At 42.3% G+C, this 20,697-nt stretch overlaps 1 protein-coding gene across 14 annotated transcripts in view; it reads left to right on the top strand.

The window, feature by feature from the left end:
• The window catches only part of AGK (acylglycerol kinase), a 100,912-nt gene that overhangs the window by 72,311 nt on the left and 7,904 nt on the right, over positions 1-20,697 (top strand). For 10 of the 14 annotated variants that reach the window (XR_009600548.1, XR_009600551.1, XR_009600549.1 and 7 more), the window contains exons 11-15: positions 2,156-2,213; positions 6,772-6,919; positions 7,367-7,461; positions 17,080-17,150; positions 19,315-19,399. Coding sequence is in view for 10 of the 14 variants with exons in the window: in XM_012177252.5 (XP_012032642.2) it covers positions 2,156-2,213; positions 6,772-6,919; positions 7,367-7,461; positions 17,080-17,150; positions 19,315-19,399 (457 nt within the window). In the remaining 4 variants the exon portion in view is untranslated. Of the gene's footprint in view, positions 1-2,155; positions 2,214-6,771; positions 6,920-7,366; positions 7,462-17,079; positions 17,151-19,314; position 20,697 lie in introns of those variants that run through there. The other 4 variants (XM_060415165.1, XM_060415162.1, XM_060415163.1 and 1 more) reach the window with 1 other exon arrangement.

Here is a 20,697-nt window from a genome sequence, read left to right on the forward strand (position 1 = left end):
AGGTGGGGCTGGAGGAGACAGGGCATGAGGTTCGCTCGTAGCTGGTGGGCGTTATTTTCTTTCTTTACCTCTTCTTGACAACATGCTTACAATTTGAGTGTAGTCTAAATGAACGGTGATTGAGCTCACACACAGCTTTTATCAAGAAAGCTCTCCTTCACTTTGTAGGCATTCTCGCCATTTTCTTTACAGAAATCCCTTTCATTTGTCCCACATGGTTATTCCTGCTAGTGATGTTCCTGACAGTGGACTGTCAAAGGAGAGAGACCACTGAGTTACATCACGCACTGCGTTCTTGTGTTTGCAAGTATGCACAGTTATCTTCATCCCGCAAGTCCTCTTGTAGCTGATCTGTAATCTCACGTGACAGCAGTTTACCATGAGGAATTGCTTAGTTTCCCCTGAGAAGGACTGGTGAGAGTAAATTACTCTCTTTCTTTTGGCCACACGACGCGCTATGTAGGATCTTCCTTGACCACGTGGGGTTCCTTGACCAGGAATGGACCCCATGCCCCCTACTGTAGAAGTGCAGAGTCCTAACCACTGGACCACTGGGGAAGTCCTACATTGCTTTCTAAGTGTATTCAGTACAAGCATAGGTCAGCCCTTGAGGAGTATCACACACAGGCCCATGTTCTGTTTCATTTCTGAGCCTGGAATTTTAAAATGCTGGCTATTATTGTACCTGGACTAGAACCAACCATTGAGTCGCTCTGTGTGTTACAGGAGAAACAGTAGGGGTGCAAGAAGCCATTTCCTAGCTGACCTTGCACAGTATCAGTTCAGAATAAAGTTATTTATTTATTTCTAAATCAGTTTAGAAATAAACTGCCTTGGCTGGGAGGTGTTTCTGTCTGGCTACCCTGGAAAAGAAGCAAAGCATCAAGTGAGCTTTCCAACAAAGTAGCAGAAACAAAAACATTAGATAATCAAAGCCATCCTTAATAGCCTAGTGGTGCTTACTAGGATAATAGTTAGAATGGTTCTGCTCTGCTCGTTGGATGGCTAAACTCCATATTCTGGTGTTCAAGACCAACTTAATCCGTCATCATTCCTAACTACCGAGTTCTGTGCCTTTGTTTAAAGCTCTTGCTCTGGCGATTACTCTAAGCGCTTCCCGTGCTGTTTCCCCTTGTCCTGCCTAGAATGATGTCCTTGCCGCCTCCTGTGTCTCCATCCAGCCCAGGTTTCTAGGTCTCACGCCCTCACTTTGTTCTTGTGCCATTTGTTGCGCAGGTGTGGCTGCTGCAGTGATTTTAGGGCCGTAATGATTTCTTGCACCTTCTTGACTCTCCTTACCAGTAAATAGTGATCACTTTATACCATGTCATAGAAATATGTTTACTTGTCGTTATCTATTATACTGGGGGGCCTTATCTTCTCAGAAGCCCGCAAAGGCAAGAATTTTGTACTGATTCTATTGCTTCTGTTTCCTCCATATACACAGTAAGTGCTAAATGAGTGCATATTGATTCGAATCGAATAGGGAGCGGTTAAGATGGGCTGGTAGGTGAAAGACATTTTAAGAGAGAAGTCTACTTTATGCCACTTTTCTAAATCCAGCCAGGCATCTTTTTCTCTTCAGTGGCTTTTAGGAATTTAGCAATATGAAGTAGACCCTCTTTACTCCCAGATTTCACATTTGCCATGTTGAAGCTGCATAACACGCGTAATGCAAAATGATGCTGATTTACAGATTTTAATTGTATGTTTGTGTGTCGAGAGAGAACGCAGTGTACAGCATGCAGCCATTTAGCTCACGAGTAATACATCAGCACCCACATCTACGTCTCGTTGTGGCTTTATCCCTCTCCACTCATTCAGAGTGCGAACTCAACTGTGTTCCACGGTGGAAAGTACGCATTACAGTGATACCTGTGAATTTAGAGATTCAAGAAGACTGTGATTATATATCTCATAAATTGCAAGGATTTAGCTGCTGTATAACTAATTATGTTCTGTTTGACGTGGTATTCAAATGCAGATTAAAAACTTACTGTAATACTTTTTTATGCTAAACCACAATCTCCAAACCTCCAGGGCAGACACTTCTAGCAGAGGTGTAATTCTAAGGTATTGTCTGTCCTGAATGGTATCTGGCACGTTGATAGTTTTTTTAATAGTCTAATCAGATTTTTATCTTGCTCTTTCTCAGGTACTGGTATCTTGGGCCTCTAAAAACCAAAGCAGCCCACTTTTTCAGCACTCTTAAGGTAAATGCAGGCTACAGTATTGAAATTTGACCTCTGGTATTTTGTTATTCCTTTGTGATGTGTGTATTTGGAATTTTTAGAAGTTTCTTGTTATAGATGTATATGGCATGCTCCTAAAATGGGGCCTATTTACTTACACACAAATCCAGAAAGCATTCCTGTTCTGATATTTCTCATCTGGCAGCTTATTCTCTATTACCAAGCCCATATTTAATTTCATTTTAGTATTTCACTTCCCTTTGTTCACTCAGTCTTACCAAACAAACCTTGAACACAGTGACCTATATCTCATTAATTACTTGCAAGTGTGTCTATATTTGTATTGAGAAATGAACTAAAGATTTGTATCTGAATACACCATGAAATTAAAAGATGCTTACTCCTTGGAAGAAAAGTTATGACCAACCTAGATAGCATATTGAAAAGCAGAGACATTACTTTGCCAACAAAGGTCCATCAAGGCTATGGTTTTTCCAGTGGTCATGTATGGATGTGAGAGTTGGACTGGGAAGAAAGCTGAGCGTGAAAGAATTGATGCTTTTGAACTGGGGTGTTGGAGAAGACTCTTGAAAGTCTCTTGGACTGCAAGGAGATCCAACCAGTCCGTCCTAAAGGAGATCAGCCCTGGGTGTTCTTTGGAAGGACTGATGCAAAAGCTGAAACTCCAGTACTTTGGCCACCTCATGTGAAGAGTTGACTCATTGGAAAAGACTGTGATGCTAGGAGGGATTGGGGGCAGGAGGAGAAGGGGACGACCGAGGATGAGATGGCTGGATGGCATCACTGACTCAATGGACGTGAGTCTGAGTGAACTCAGGGAGATGGTGATGGACAGGGAGGCCTGGCGTGCTGCGATTCATGGGGTCACAAAGAGTCGGACACGACTGAGCAACTGAACTGAACACCTAATCGTCTGTGTAATATAGTAGGCTTCAAACAATGCTTTGTGCTTCAAACCATACTTAACTAGCCAAATATGTGTAGAGGTTGCTGCATTGGACAGTCCAAGTATGAGACCATTGCCATCATAGGAGAAAGTTCTATCAGGCTATGCTGTTATAGGCTATACAGTGGAAAATATTGGCATAGAGAAAAACTCAACAATGTATGTTAGTGAAAACGCTAATAGAAAAGTCATAGTTATCTTGTACTACATACCATGTTGAGCGTTTATGCGCACGAAAGTAGTATATTTACAGTTTGGATCTGAAAATTGGCGGATGAAGTTTAAATGTAGTAAAGAGTTTGGTTCTATCTAATGTTAACATTCAGAGTATCGAATGGGTTTGAAATTTTAAAAGTAATGTATGTCCATTGCAAAACATTTGTAAAATATAGCTCCCTTTACCCAGAGCTATCCAGTTAATCGTTAACAAAACCATTAAAGTACTAGGGGGTAACCAATCTATGTGATTACTAAAATGAACTTGGAGTGGTGGGGAGCAAGGACTTTCTATGCTAAAGGCAAAGTGTGTGAGTAAAATGCATGACTGCTGTTGCTTGGAGGAATAATTTCATTGGTGGAATATTCAGGAAGAAATAGAGTAGCTCTGTATTTAAGTTGTAGAATCTGGGACCATATAAACTTTTTCTATCATTTCAATAGCAGACAGTGATTGCGTACCTATTGGGTGGCAAGCCCTGCTGCATAATCGGAATACCGGGTTGAATAAGACAGGTGTCATGCCCTCAAGAAGTGTTCACATGTCAGGAGTGAGGGCCTGGTAAATCACCAGTTTGGCAAATGCTTGGAGAGAAATAGGAAAGAATAAGATGGAAGCAGAGAGGAAGGAGCCTTTACCTCTGACTGAAGGTCAGTAGAGTCAGCCCAGAGAGGGTGACACTTCAGCCAGATTTTGAAAAATATACAGAACTAGATAAAGGGCGTTCCAAGAGCAGGGGTCAGGATGTGTGGAATCACAGAGATGTCACATGGTGTTTACTTATGGCCAGCACAGTGGAATGGCTTGCGGGCTTACGGCAGGTTTTGACGTGGGATCTGACCTTTATCATTAAGGCACTAGAGGGTCACTGGAGCTTAAACAGAGGAATGACAGGAGGAGGCTTTCACTTTGGCAAGAAATTGTTTGGCAGCAGTATGCAAGAGACTGACATTTGGTAGTTACAGGCAAAGGCATCAGATAGAAGATTGTTAACACGGTCCAGGTGAGGAGAGATGAGGTCTCGACAAGGTGGTAATAGCGAACACTGACCCCAGAGCCTTGACTACAGAGGCACGATCCTCGAAAGTCAGAAGGAACAGGGAGTATTCCCAGGTTTCTGGCTCGAGGGGCTAGAGTTTGGTGACTAGAATTTTCCATGAATGCTGATAATATTAGAGTTGGATCACGTCCGTGAAGAAAGGTGGAATTCTCAGTTTGGCACGTGTTGAGCTTAACATTACCGGTGGTACAGGCCAGTAAAATCATACAGCTGTGACTTAGATCTGGAATTCAGAGATATCTGGGCTGATGAAATAGATTTAAATGTCGTAAGTGTATGACATTGAGCTATGGGTTTGTTGAAGTTACTGTTGAGAATAGGTGGGCAGGAATAACCATCATTTTAAAGAGCCCGAAATGATGCCCAGAAAATCCAGAAAGAGACTCTGGGAGGAAGTACTGACATAGAAGCCAATGAAAAAGAGAACTTCCAAAAGACAGCGAGATTTTAAGAAGCAGCATCAAAGAGCAAAATAAAGAGAGGACAGTAAGGATCCGTTGAATCTGGCAACCCCTGCAGGTTTGGTAACGTGTTAGGTGGAGAGGCCGAAGCCAAATTGAAGAAAGTTCAGGAATAAACCGAAGGTGAAAACTGGAGGCAGCAGAGCGACTCCTTTAAGAAACTCGACTTTGAAGGAGAGGAGATTGAAAACAGCAGAAGGTACTGAGAAATACGGGTCAGTGGAGCATTCTCTTTTTGTTTTTTTTTAATTAGAGAACTGTTCATGTGTTTACTCCCTGAAGCAAAAGTAAAAGTGAATGGGAGGGGAGGAGAGAAAGGGCACGAAAAACATGACTGACTCGGCCAAGTCCGTGAGCAAGAGGAAGGGAGTGGATCAAAGCCCTGGACTAGCCCCAGACGGGGGGGAGGGACACCTTTTTCCTTGAGACAGGGGAGCAATAAAACAGAGGTCCAGATGAAAACACATTTATAAAGAGGTGAGGCAGTTCTCCCTGATGTCCTTGTATTCTTTCTGAATGGTAGGAAGCAAGGTGATCTTTTGAAAGCAAGGTGGGTGGGGAGTTTGGAAGAAGGATGAAAATAGGAAGGTTTAGAAAGATTATCAAGTGACATAGAAGACCTTAGACCAAGAACTTGCTGTGACGTGGGTATGCTCACTTGGGCGGTTGTTTTCCCTGGGTCAGTACACAGCAGGAGGACCTCGTCTCTCCCTCTGATAATATTGAGCCACGATGTAGAAGTATAGACACCTAGTGACAGATTGATCCAGAACTGAGGCTTTACAGGGTACATGTTAGAGAAGGAAGACACGAGGGCCGAAAGCGATAGAAGAATGATGTAAAATCCACCGTTCACCTGTTGGTGCTGAGGACAGCTGGAGAGGCCAGGAGCTGGGACTCTCTGAGAGCCCAGTGTGGTTAGAGTCTTCAGGGGCCCCCAGTTCATAGCCCTCTCTTCCTCCTCTGACTTTGAACCAAGTTATGAAAACAAAATGCAGAAACAAAGCAGATGGAAATTGACATACCAGCTTTATCAGCGTCAGCAGGAGTGAAGGACACAGCGTGGACACGTGGTCACAATCTGATTTCCTCACGGTCCAAATTGAATTTCTCCACTTAAAAGATCTCCATCAGGACAGAGACTGCTAAGTAAGCCCACTGCATGAGGAATCAATGGACGTGTGACTCCGCAGGACTCTGATCACTTCCAGAGAAAGAAGAGAAAGGTTGGGTCTTTCTGGACTTGGGAGGAGTAAGAGATGGAGTGAGAGAAGTCAGAGTTAATTGTTACTGTTTTGTAATTCACCACGTGGAAACTTGAGAACAGGGGAGTGATTCACCCTGAGTGCCACTGGGCACAAAAATATCAACTGGAAGAATAAGGGAAGTGATTAGATAGTGCGATACCAGGGTTTGAGAGTTCTAAGATGGAGTAGTTCTGGGTACTGATAAGGACCAGGATGTGGCCATGGAAATGGGTTGCTATGTAGGTTGGAGGCAAAGTCAAGGGCTGAGAGGCTAGGGTATTATTTTAATAATCCTTGAGGACACTGATGAGACCCAGGATGGTACTGGACTCGGGATGCCAGGAAGAGGACAGATCTGGAGTGTGAGAATAATGGCCTTTGAAGCAGGAACGAGAATCCTTGGGCTGGATTTTGAGGCCAGACCAGTGTGGCCTCTGAGTGGAACATGCTTCCCAGAGTGAAGGAAGTATGTGATGCAACTAGATTTCACCTGTCTCATGTTTGTGCCACCATCTCTAAATGAATGATAAATTTCTTATGGTGTGATTCTGTGCTTGTTCATATTGAGAAACTCCAAGAGTTTGTAATTGTATTGCATGATACACGTTTTTTTCCCTTCATTGAAAGGAGTGGCCTCAGACTCATCAAGCCTCGATCTCATACACGGGACCCACAGAGAGACCTCCCAGTGGAGCAGAAGAGACCCCTCCCCGGCCCTCTTTATATAGGAGAATATTACGGAGGCTCGCGTCCTACTGGGTACAACCGCAGGGAGGTGAGGAGCCTGGAGACTGGAGGTTGGAAAGCCCTGGGCAGCTCAGGACTGCCTGAGGCAGACCCCACACCAGTGTCAGACCCTCACAGAGTTGGGGAAGCCTAAACTCAGCCCTCATGGTGCACAGCGCAGGCCCAGACCAGCAGCAGCAACATCCCATGAATGGGAACAACAGCCTGTGTCATTCCTGACTCCCAGCGACTCCCTCTTTCTCTCGCCAGCCTTTATGTTACTGTGGCTGCTTTCGTTGGGTTGTCTCAGGCTAGAGATTCCATTTTGAACCTGGCTCTTTATCCCATGTATAAAAAGTATGAGATAAAGAAAATTAAGCCTGGGAGTCCACAGACGGGCTTGGGAGGCCATCTGAGGTGCTGGCAGCTGGCCGTGGGTGGCAGTGCTGAAATGTTCGTGGGAGATAACTGACTTGTATCGGATGCATTCACACAGCCCCGCAAGAGGTGAACCCAGAGGTCTGGAAGGAAGTGCAGCTGTCCACCCTTGAGCTGTCCATCACAACCCGGAACAGTCAGCTGGACCTGGCAGTAAGTGTGCCTTTTTTTTTTTTTTTTTTTAATTAGAAAAGCATTTCGGAAGAGTGACAAAGGCTGCAGAAGCTGCACACTCTTCTAGTAACTTGATGTTTTTATTTTTACCCTGTGTGGGGGGAGAGGGGTCAGGAACAAGAGGATTCGGGACGCCTTTGGGGAATAATAGCATGAGAAGAAACAGCTGAGTGAAGTGCCTAAAAGCTTATGGGGCTCTGGTCAAGTATCTCTCACCAAGCTTTGTGCCTTGAGAGAACTAAGGGCAAAGGGCCTTTAGCAGTGGAGTTAGTCCACTCCTGTTTGTCACAGGAATCAAAAGTTGCAGAACTTTTACTTGAGTAAACATCTATTATTTTTGTGACTGTATTAAATATATAGATTTAGATCTCCAGGGAAGAAAACTATATATGTATGTATCTACACACACACACACACATAGATATCTATATTTACATATTTTGTGTGTGTATAAACATATATATACACACACAAATATATATATTTATATATTTTGAGTCCAATCTATTGACATGGACTGTCCAATATAGTAGCCACTAGTCACAGGTAGCTGTTTAAATTAATTACAAAATAAAGCTTAAAACTCATTTCTCCTGCTACATGTCAAGAGCCATATGTGACTAGTAGCTACCATATAGGAAAGCACAAATATGAAATATTTCCACAGTGCAGAGAGTTCTCCTGGAGAGTGCTGATACAGACAATAACGCTAAAAAATATTCTGAGATAAATCAGAGGTTAGCAAACTGGTTTGCTACCTGTTTTACTACAGCCTGCAAGCCAGGAATTGATTTTAAGTTTTTAAATGGTTGGAATAAAGTCAAAAAAGGAATTATATTTTGTGATAGGTGAAAAGTTATACGAACTCAAGTTTCAACCTCCGTAAGTAAAGTTTTACTGGAACAGAGCTGTGTTCATCCGTATCCGTGTGGTCTGCAGCCACTCTTGTGCTCCAGTGGCAGAGCTGAGTCATTGTGACGGAGAATGAACAGCCCCAAAGCCTAAAACATTTACTCTCTGACCATCCACAGGAAAGGTCTAGAGGAAACCTTAGTAGTTTATGTTAATGAAGATGCCAGCAGGAAGGTTACTCTTAACCATGGACCAATAATATTATGTTTAGCTTTTAAGTAAATCAAAGGAGTATGTTCACAGTTGACCTGGTCAGTCTGAAAATTGGCACAAGGAATTGAATGTATGAATGTCGTATGGCGAGTGAGGGAGAGAGGTGCAGTGGGAAGTTTGATTGCAGTATTCAGAGTGAACAACTAATGCATGTCTGTTGTATGACATTCAGATCACATAGCTCTTTTCACCAAAAGGTTAAATGTAACCAAAAAAAAAAAACAAAAACTTGTGAAAGTACTAGAGTAAAATCTTAAGTGATTATCAATATAAACTTGAGAGGACAAGACTAAACCTGGCACCTGAGGCAACAGTCAATATTGACGCATTTGTGTACTTCTAATAAAAAAGAAATAAAAATTTTCATGAAAATTGGGAAAAATATTAGGATGTGATAGACCCGGAATTAATAGCTTTCCTTTGTACTAAACTGTTATACTAATCAATAAGAGATGGGCAAAGGATTCATATAAACAACAGGCAGAGAACAAAAATAGAAATTCACAAAGGAAGTAAACATTAAAAAAACATCGCTGATATTTACTACCTGATAAGCACTGTCCTAAGAATTTTATATAGTGTCAGTGCATGTATTCATCATAACTGTACTATCAGGTGGGTATAATGTCTATCTTAATTTCATAAGTAAAGAAAAAATGCTTAATATCAAAGAAATACAAGTTAAAATCATAAATATCGAATGGCCGTAAATTAAAAATCATGCTAGTTTTCAGTGTGGGTAGGGAAATGGGCTGTCGGGTATTATTGGAGGGAAGAGACCTCGGAACACCCTTTCTCCATGGCATTGTGGCAGTATATATGAAGCCTCTGAAATACAAGCATATCACTGGCCCTGTTAAGTATATTTCTAAAAATTTATCCATCAAAAATAATCAGATGATATATAAAGACAAGACAATCCCTTATTTATTACATAATGGGATTCTGGAAATGTTGGTGAAAGTGAATGTATTAAGGTTAAAAAATACTCTGTTAAAAAGAAAGATAAGACCTCTAATTATGCATTTCCTTTATACCCAGTCTCTGATGATATGTACTTCCAGTGTTTTGTTCATGTTCTTTAACCTTGTTCTTGCTCTGATGATTGAATACCAGTGAATGGATCGAGTTCAGCAAGTAGGTGATTGTGGCTCGAGATTAGTTGCATTCAGAATGCCGAAAGCTTTTTATCTCTGTGCCAATTATAAAAGTATATGATTCTCTGCTGCTTATCTCTGGCAGCAGCGCATTCATTTTCTTTTATTCCAAAATCTCTTTGTAAAAATAAAAGCTAATGCAATAAAATATTCAAAGACAATGAAGCTGCCATGTAATAGCTCAAAATGTTCATTTATCATTAAAAAAAAAAAAAAAGTCCATTCAGAGTCTGAAAGAAGCTTTAGGGGTGTAGAATGTTTGAAAATTAGGATCTCTTGTAGAGCTATGTTCACTGTATTTATCATTGCAAAATACATGAAACAAAACTAATCAGGCAACTGATTAAATAGATTTTGATGTGTTGCTCAGTCATGTCCAACTCTGTGCAACCCCATGGATTGTAGCCCTCAGGCTTCTCTGTCCATGGAATTTGAATACTGGAGTGGGTTACTACTTCCTACTCCAATAGATTTTGGTACATGTATTTAAAATGTTCTCTACCAACATGGAAAGATGTTCGTTGTATATTTAAATGAAAAACCAGGTAATATGATTTGCATCAAATGATTCCATATATATGTTAAAAAGAAATACTCCCACTTCTAATTGAATTTTGTGAATGATAGAGTTCAGTTCAGTTCAGTCGCTCATTCGTGTCCGACTCTTTGCGACCCCATGAACCATAGCACGCCAGGCCTCCCTGTCCATCACCAACTCCTGGAGTCCACCCAAACCCATGTCCATCAAGTCGGTGATGCCATCCAACCATCTCATCCTCTGTCGTCCCCTTCTCCTCCTGCCCTCAATCGTTCCCAGCATCAGGGTCTTCTCAAATGAGTCAGCTCTTCACATCAGGTGGCCAAAGTATTGGAGTTTCAGCTTCAACATCAGTCTTTCCAGTGAACACCCAGGCAAGATCCACTTTAGGATGGACTGGTTGGATCTCTTGCAGTCCAAGGGACACTCAAGAGTCTTCTCTAACACCTCAGTTCAAAAGCATCAATTCTTTGGTGCTCAGCTTGCTTTATAGTCCAACTCTCACATCCATACATGACCACTGGAAAAACCATAGCCTTGACTAGACGGACCTTTGTTGGCAAAGTAATGTCTCTGCTTTTAAATATGCTATCTAGGTTGGTCATAACTTGCCTTCCAAGGAGTAAGCATCTTTTAATTTCATGGCTGCAATCACCATCTGCAGTGATTTTGGAACCCAGAAAAAATGAAGTCAGCCACTGTTTCCACTGTTTCCCCATCTATTTGCCATGAAGTGATAGGACTGGAGGCCATGATCTTCGTTTTCTGAATGTTGAGCTTTAAGCCAACTTTATCACTCTCCTCTTTCACCTGCATCAAGAGGCTTTTTAGTTCCTCTTCACTTTCTGCCATAAGGGTGGTGTCATCTGCATATCTGAGGTAATTGTTATTTCTCCCGGCAATCTTGATTCCAGCTTGTGCTTCCTCCAGCCCAGCATTTCTCATGATGTACTTTGCACATAAGTTAAATAACCAGGGTGACAATATACAGCCTTGATGTACTCCTTTTCCTATTTGGAACCAGTCTGTTGTTCCATGTCCAGTTCTAACTGTTGCTTCCTGACCTGCCTACAGGTTTCTCAACAGGCAGGTCAGGGGATCTGGTATTCCCATCTCTTTCAGAATTTTCCACAGTTTATTGTGATCCACACAGTCAAAGACTTTGGCATAGTCAATAAAGCAGAAATTGATGTTTTTCTGGAACTCTCTTGGTTTTGCAATGATCCATCGGATGTTGGCAGTTTGATCTCTGGTTCCTCTGCCTTTTCTAAATCCAGTTTGAACATCTGGAATTTCATGGTTCACGTATTACTGAAGCCTGGCTTGGAGAATTTTAAGCATTACTTTACTAGCGTATGAGATGAGTGCAATTGTGCGGTAGTTTGAGCATTCTTTGGCATTGCCTTTCTTTGGGATTGGAATGGAAACTCACCTTTTCTAGTTCTGTGGCCACTGCTGAGTTTTCCAAATTGGCTGGCATATTGAGTGCAGCACTTTCACAGCGTCATCTTTCAGGATTTGAAATAGCTCCACTGGAATTCCATCACCTCCGCTAGCTTTGTTCGTAGTGATGCATCCTAGGCCCACTTGACTTCACATTCCAGGATGTCTAGCTCTAGGTGAGTGATCACACCCTTGTGAATATCTGGGTCGTGAAGATCTTTTTTGTACAGTTCTTCTGTGTATTCTTGCCACCTCTTCTTAATATCTTCTGCTTCTTTTAGGTCCATACCATTTCTGTCCTTTATCGATCCCATCTTTGCATGAAATATTCCCTTGGTATCTCTGATTTTCTTGAAGAGATCTCTAGTCTTTCCCATTCTGTTGTTTTCCTCTATTTCTTTGCATTGATCGCTGAAGAAGCGTTCCTTATCTCTTCTTGCTATTCTTTGGAACTCTGCATTCAGATGCTTGTATCTTTCCTTTTCTCCTTTGCTTTTCGCTTCCCTTCTTTTCACAGCTATTTGTAAGGCCTCCTCAGACAGCTGTTTTGCTTTTTTGCATTTCTTTTTCTTGGGGAAGGTCTTGATTCCTGTCTTCTGTACAGTGTCATGAACCTCCATCCATAGTTCATCAGGCACTCTGTCTATCAGATCTAGTCCCTTAAATCTATTTCTCACTTCCACTGTATAGTCATACAGTGGTTTAGTGGTCTAGTGGTTTTCCCTACTTTCTTCAATTTGAGTCTGAATTTGGCAATAAGGAGTTCATGATCTGAGCCACAGTCAGCTCCTGGTCTTGTTTTTGCTGACTGTATAGAGCTTCTCCATCTTTGGCTGCAAAGAATATAATCAGGCTAATTTCGGTGTTGACCATCTGGTGATGTCCATGTGTAGTCTTCTCTTGTGTTGTTGGAAGAGGGTGTTTGCTATGACTAGTGCGTTCTCTTGGCAGAACTCTATTAGCTTTTGCACTGCTTCATTCTGTACTCCAAGGCCAAATTTGCCTGTTATTCCAGGTGTTTCTTGACTTCCTACTTTTGCATTCCAGTCCCCTATAATGAAAAGGACATCTTTTTTGGGTATTAGCTCTAGAAAGTCTTTTAGGTCTTCATAGAACTGTTCAACTTAAGCTTCTTCAGCGTTACTGGTCAGGGCATAGACTTGGATTACCATGATATTGAATAGTTTGCCTTGGAAACGAACATCAGAGGTAAGGAGCAGCAGCTGTGCTGTGCTTCTCTGTGAAGAGAGACCCCACGTCTAAGGTAAGAGAAACCCAAGTAAGACGGTAGGCACTGAGAGAGGGGATCAGAAGGCAGACAGACTGAAACTACAATCACAGACAGCTAGCCAATCTGATCACACGGGCCACAGCCTTGTCTAACTCATGAAACTAAGCCATGCTGTGTGGTGCCACCCAAGATGGGCGGGTCATGGTGGAGAGGTCTGACAGAATGTGGTCTACTGGAGAAGGGAATGGCAAACCACTTCAGTATTCTTGCCTTGAGAACCCCATGAACAGTATGAAAAGGCAAAAAGATAGGACACTGAAAGATGAACTCCCCAGTTCAGTAGGTCCCCTATATGCTGCTGGAGATCAGTGGAGAAATAACTCCAGGAAGAATGAAGGGATGGAGCCAAAGCAAAAACAACACTCAGTTGTGAATGGGACTGGTGATGGAAGCAGGGTTCAATGCTGTAAAGAGCAATATTGCATAGGAACCTGGAATGTCAGGTCCATGAATCAAGGCAAATTGGAAGTGGTCAAACAGGAGATGGCAAGAGTGAACGTCGACATTCTAGGAATCAGCAAACTAAAATGGACTGGAATGGGTGAATTTAACTCAGATGACCATTATATCTACTCCTGTGGGCAGGAATCCCTTAGAAGAAATGGAGTAGCCATCATAGTCAACAAAAGAGTCCGAAATGCAGTACTTGGATGCAATCTCAAAAACGACAGAATGATCTCTGTTCGTTTCCAAGGCAAACCATTCAATGTCACGGTAATGATAGAGGGTGAAGCTCTAATTTTGTCTTCCTTCCATGTAGAAAGCCAGTTGTCCAAGCATCATTTATTGAAATGTGTGACCCACCCCTCCCCCTCTCCCACTGATCTGCAGTAAACCTGTCATACATTAAGATTTTGTATACATGGAGGTGTTCCTAAGTCTACTCTGTTGCTTTATTTTTCTGTATTTGTACTAGTACTAGGCTTGTTTTAATTATTAGTTTTAGAGTAAGTCCCTCTGTTTTTCTTCTCAAAGGGTTTCTTGGCTATTCTTGGCTCTTTGACTTCAATAAATCTCTTAGAATGTTTGTTCTGCATAAATATGTTATAAAATCGATCAGGATTCCATTGAACCTGTAGATCAATTTGAGGAGAAATGACATTTTCTACAACATTGACTCTTCTGTTATATAAACATGGCATATCTCTTCATTTATTTAAGCTTTTAATGTCTTTCAGTGAAGTTTTATAGTTTTCTTTAACATTTTGTCTTGCTGAGTAGATTCCTGGTTATCTTAATTTTTGACATTGTTGTAAATAGTGTCTTTTAAAATGTCATTTTTTAAACTGATTTAGTAGATGGTCATGTAATTGATTTTTTTATATTGATGCTGTACCAGCAACCTACAATTCTTATCATGTTTATGGATTCCTTTAGATTTTCAATAGATTCAGTCATGCCAACTGCAGATGGTGCAGTTGATATGATTTTTTTCCTTTCAAATACTTAACTTTATAACCTTTTGCCTTGTCACACTGGCTAGGACCTCAGTACTGGGTTGAAGAGAAGCAGTATCGGCGGGAGTCCTTGTCTCATTCCTAATTTAGAGAAAAAGGCTTTACTGCTTCATTCTTTAATTTGATCGGTTTTTTTTTTAAATAGATAGCCTTTATCAGATTAAGGAAGTTCCCTTCCATTCCTATCCTAGTTTGCCAAGAGTTTTTATCATGAGTGGTTATATAATTTTATCAAGTACCTTTTCAGCCACTACTGAGATAAGGCTTTCTCACTGAATCTGTCATGTTACAATACATTGATTTCCACACTTACACCCTTTACAGAAGTCAACTCCTAGACTTGTATATATAACCACTTACCCCTTTTGATGTCTCATATACATGTCAGTCTTGGCATGTCCTGAGCTCCTGATCTTCCCTCCCACCCCTTGAAAATTGCCTTATTCTCACTCTTCCTCCAGTACAACTGATTCTAATTCCATTCTTTTAGTTGTTCAGGCCAAATATCTTGGATACTCCTTGTCCACACCTGAAACCTCCGAGGAAATCCTAGTGGCTGCACCTTCTGTTAATGAATATTGCCAGCACGTCACAGTCTCCCCTGCCAACTGTTCCAAGCCAGGGTCGTATTTTAGCCCAATTATTACAATAGGTTCCTAAGTGGTCTCCCTGCCCCTTTTGCTCTCCTCTAAACACAGTATCCAGAGAGATCCGTTTAAAAAAAAGCACATCCTATTTCTCTGCCTGATACCTTCCAGTGGCTTTTTGCTGCACTCAGCCTAATGGCCAGCTTCCTTGCAGGGCTGTCCAGTGTCTGTCCTCCCTGATCTCCCCTCCTCCTGGCTCCTTTTCCCTCTCTGCTCCAGCCGTGCCAGCTCCGTGCTGTTGTCTCCCATGTCAGACCTGCTCCCACCAGAGGCCCCTGCCCTGCCAGTATCTTTTGTGTGGATTGCGCGTCCCTAGACCAGTGGTTCTCAAAGTGTGGGCCTTAGATCAGCAGCAGTAGCATCGCTTGGGACCTTTTAACAATGAAGGTTCTTGGGACCCACCCCAGATCTATTGAACTGTAAGCTCTGAGAATGGGGCTGAGTCTGAATTTAACAGCCACCCTGGTGACGGTTCTTAAAGCTTGCCCTGGGTTTCCACAGTTCCTATACCTTCTTCAGGTGTCTGCTTAGAGGTTACCTCGTCAATGAGGCATACCTGGACTCCTCTTTAAAAATGCCACCAACATCACCTTTTATCTCACTTTTATAATGTACTCATAATATTTCTAATATACTCTATACCATTTATGCTAATATGCATACTCTCCAGCTTACTATTTTTAAACTGGTATACTCTAGCATACTTCTAATATCTGTGATCATTTATTACTTTATTATGGTTGTGTTTTGTTCATCCCTTTCACTGTCTCTGGTAGAATGTAGGTTCTTTGTAGGCAGAAATGTTCATGTTTCTCGTTTATTGAGGGGACCCTAGCACTTAGAAAAGTTCATGGTACAAACATGACAATAAGTCGTTTAGTAAGAGATGACTTTAGAGCAGTTATCCCTCTGTGTTTTGTAATTCCTGGTTGAGATGTGAAGTTGTGGTTTGGTTGAGCCCTTTAATCTTGGGCAAAGGCTGACAGCTTGCAGAGACCTGGGGATGACCCTGGGGCTATGAATTTTGAACCTTTCCAAAAAGAACAAAATTCTATTTGAAGCAGACCCAGAAGGATTGGGATTGATTTATAGAGGGCCAGATTGTATTGTTCGCTACCAACTGGTAGTAAATTTCGGGGGTGGCCAAAGAAACAAGGCTGTTTTTTTATAGCCACTTCCTCGTAGCTTAGTTCTTCCAGAACATTATGTGGTTGGGAATGCAGTGTTTTAAAAACATTTGTTGTTTAGTCACTGAGTCATGTCCCACTCTTTTTGCGACCCCTTGGACTGTAGCCTGCCAGGCTCCTCTGTCCATGGGATTTCGCAGGCAAGAATACTGGAGAGGGTTGCCATTTGCTCCTTCAGGGGATCTTCCAACCCAGGGATCGAACCCACAACTCCTGCATTAAAAACACTTCCATTCCATGGCATAAATGGATTGCTGTTCTTCAACTCTGGTCACTCACTAAGTCTGCATGTAGAGAGTTAAAAAAAAAAAAAAAAATCCAGATACTTCTGCACACCAAGAAGCTGATCAAGCTGGTGTGGTGTGATGCTGACATACAGTGAGGATGGAGACTTGCTGGGAGAGAGGCTTGCCAGGGAGGGGACCCTCGAGACTGTAACAATTGTGATTATCAGCAAGCAACAGAACTTGACCAACCTCCAAACCTGAGTTTTTACCTAGCTTATGTATATAGTAAAAAAAAAAAAAAGCAAACAATGGAGATTAATTTTATGGTATGTAAATTATGCTTTAATAAAGGTCTTAATGTAAAAAGGAAGAAAAAGGACTGAAAATATACTCAGGATTAAGTCATTCAAAATCAAGTCCCTTCTGTAATACACAGCTCCAACCACAACCCTCCAAGGCTAAGAGGGCAACAGGGTCCATAGGCCAAAACTCAGAGCATTAACATTAGTTTTCCTAACTTTTCAGAGCAAAGAAGACTTTATGAACATCTGCATGGAACCCAACACCATCAGCAAAGGAGACTTCATCACTATAGGGTAAGTGGACTGGGGTTTGTAGGCAGGGTGGCTTTAAGTGGCTTGTATTTTCAGACTTTACCTATCCGAGCGCCCACAAAGTCCAAGCAGAGATCCCACTGGAGACTTGGGTGGTTTGGGAGCTGTAGCACCCTTTTGTTTTTTGGGTTGGCACGCGGAGTGCATGTCTCCTGGTTTGGCCTTCCCCTTGCATTTTGGGAAGATCAGAGTTTGGGAGCTGTCTTGGTCTTCTGACTGAAATGATAGGAGTCAGTGTCGCATGGTATCCTGCCCAGAATTTTGGCCTCGGGGTCAGAACTGCTGGATACAAACCTCGACTTTGCCACTCACTGGCCTCATGATCCTTTACCGTCCCTGAATCCTGGAGTGGAACAACATAATTGCTTCTCTCTCTCAGGGTTGTTTTTGAGTCTCATGAGGGACTGTGTGGGCAAAGTCTTTCATCAGCATGAAGTACCATCAGTTACCATTCACGTCAGCTCACCTTGCCTCTTCCCAGGGCTTTAATGAAAAGGTATTGAGTATCTTGGACATTTTCCAGACTTTTTTCCCTTTTCCACTACAAAATACCCTCCCAAGTCCTGTCGTGATTTGTTAAGCCGTACCTCTGCCAGAGTTTTATTGGTTAAGGATGCTCTCAGCCTTCCGCCAGACTTCAGAGCAACTGAGAAGGCTGTGTGTTACCATGCCAACTGGAATCTGTTCCATTTGTCTCTGAACTCTGTCTCAGAGCTCCCTCTCGCGCCCACGTGAGGGTTAGACATTGCTGCTGCAGCGGCTGGGTCTCCATGGCTACCTCATTCTCTGTGCCAGCACCAGCAGCACAATGCCTTTGCTCAGTTTGTGTTGTTCTCGCCTTGGGTACCAATTCTTCAGATGCTGAATAGCTGCTTCTGCAGCCTTTGATTTACTTGCTGTAACTATAGTAAAAGGGAGAAAGGGAAAAGTCTTTCTTCTCCTACGAAGGGTCCAGAAGCTACACAGTGTCCCACAGGCCTGTGGGACCAGCTATTTTCGAATCTCCTTCATAATGCTGACATCCAAAACCAGAAGGAAAAGCTGATGATGCTGCTTAAATTAGACGAAGTCATCGTGGTGCAACATGGTCCCTGTCGTCATCTGCAGCAGCGGCAGTAACATAGGTTCCTTTTGGTCTCTACGCGAAGGGAAATCAAGTCATGTCAGCTTCCTCTGAGTATCTGATTAGAACACTGTAAAGTTGCTTTAGAAAACCGATGATGTTTAATCGAAAGAATTGCTATTGTTAATTAATGATAAAGTGACGTGAAAGTCGCTCAGTCGTGTCTGACTCTTTGCAACCCCATGGACTATACAGTCCATGGAATTCTTCAGGCCAGAATACTGGAGTGGGTAGCCTTTCCCTTCTCCAGGGGACCTTCCCAACCCAGGGTTTGAACCCAGGTTGCCCGCATTGCAGGTGGATTCTTTACCAGCTGAGCCAGCAGGGAAGCCCAAGAATACTGGAGTGGGTAGCCTATCTGTTCTCTAGCAATTAGTGATAAAGATGGACTAATTTTCTTAGATTTCGCTTTTACCCATTTCCCACTGACTCTGACTAGCTGCAGGGTGTATATACATGAGGGAGTGTGTGTGTGTGTATAGAGAGAGGCTAATAGTTTTATTCTAAAGTCATGTAGTCAAGGTCAAGATGCAGTATTCTAAGTAGACTGTTTATATCAATACGGAGAATCATACAAAAACTAAGGTTGGTTGTTCATATAAATCCATCTAGTTTAAATTAAAATAAATTTTCTCTTGCAAGTAATAGACTCACAAGAAGTACCAAATATCAAAAGTTTAGTACTTTTTTCTGAAGTATTTCATTTCATTCCAGTTTTTAAACTTGGGATTTTTAAATAGCCCAAGAATTAGGTATACATGGAATTACTTAAAGATCAGTTGAGAGAAAAATCAGTCTTCATGCACAGTTCTCTGCAATAAATAAACCTTCTCAATCTAGACTGTATCTCAACACTAAGCAAGAAGCACTGGGGGAAAAATTATTCACAGAACCCCCTGGTTCAAGAGACCGTGAGTCCATGTATTTGACTTGATCCAAAGACGTGCAGAACTTGCTTTGTTCTGGCAGTTGAATGCAGTTGCGAGTGCTGGTTTCCAAGGTTGCTTTTTCCTGTACCAACAGAAGTAAAAAGGTGAGAGACCCCAAGCTGCATGTTGAGGGCACCGAGTGTCTCCAAGCCAGCCGCTGCACTCTGCTGCTTCCAGAGGTGAGCAGGGGAGAGCTGCCCCACAGCTTCCGGTCTTTTGCTCTTTGGTCTTCCTTTCTGGTTTTTTCTCCCTCCTTCCTATTAACAGATCCTTCCTTAGGTACCTCATACATGCTGAGTGCTGTGCCAGGCTCTGGGTTATATTAAGGGAGACCTGAAAAGATGGCAGAAAAGCCCCTTCTGAGTCACAAGTTTAAAGTTTGGCTCCTGAAGACTTCCAGTGTTGTCAAGCCAAGGTTCTGTAAAATGATCCTTCAGTCTCCTGAGCTTTTATTTTTCTGAATGTAAATTATGCAAATGGTTACTATAACAACCCACAGAATTCTCCAGTTTGCAAACGTTCATAGTGAATTCTAGCTTCACATTTAAAAAAAAAAAAAAAAAACGATCTGGAAGCGTTTTCAGGATGGCAAGGGAAATGCCAAGCCATGTGGAATAACCTATAAGTGGGGAAGAAAAGTTACTACAGATGGCCTCTGAAGACTTGGATGTTAAACTAAGGTGGTCAAAAAGGAGTGTAGGTAAAACAGAAGGTTTCCCCACAGTGGCTGGTACCATGGTTTCAACACTGCAAATGTTGAATTAAACACATGAGTTATGGAAGGGTTTTCTAGAATTTGTAATATTAATGGCGCTATACCTTAGGTGTAAAGGTAAGCGAGTCCTAAAGAACAACCAAGAAAACAATCAAGTGGCTGTAATGGCTTTCCTAAGAGAACTGGCTGTGTTGCTCACTTTTCTTTTGGGCAAGATTAGGGCTGAGAAGGACATATACATCTTATGTGAATTCCTTAAAGATATGACAGGACCCCGCCTTTCAATAAGCATTTGAAAATGATAACCTTGTTTCACAAATCCCAAAATTCTCTGGGAGGAGGCAGAGGCCACTTAAACCTTTTTCATGGTGGTGAAGTGAGGTGAAAGTAACTCAGTCGTGTCCGACTCTGCGACCCCATGGACTATACAGTCCATGGAATTCTCCAGGCCAGAATACTGGAGTGGGTAGCCTTTCCCTTCTCCAGGGGCTTTTCCCAACCCGGGGATTGAACCCAGGTCCCCTGCATTGCAGGCGGATTTTTACCAACCGAGCTATGAGGGAAGCCCCCGTTTCCAGAACCAGCCCTGTGTCTGACAAAGGCCCTGCAATCTCTTTTTAAAGAACATTAAGCTAAATCCTCGGAGAGGTTGCGGTTTTCCCTAACAACCTGCCCAGTTGCTCAGAGTGATGACGAATCCCAGCCAGCTGTGAGCACGAGCTGTTCTGAGTCCTCTTCCCCCGCGCTTCCACCCCTCCTCCA

Source organism: Ovis aries, chromosome 4 (assembly GCF_016772045.2).
Source record: "Ovis aries strain OAR_USU_Benz2616 breed Rambouillet chromosome 4, ARS-UI_Ramb_v3.0, whole genome shotgun sequence".
Classification (NCBI taxonomy): domain Eukaryota; kingdom Metazoa; phylum Chordata; class Mammalia; order Artiodactyla; family Bovidae; genus Ovis; species Ovis aries.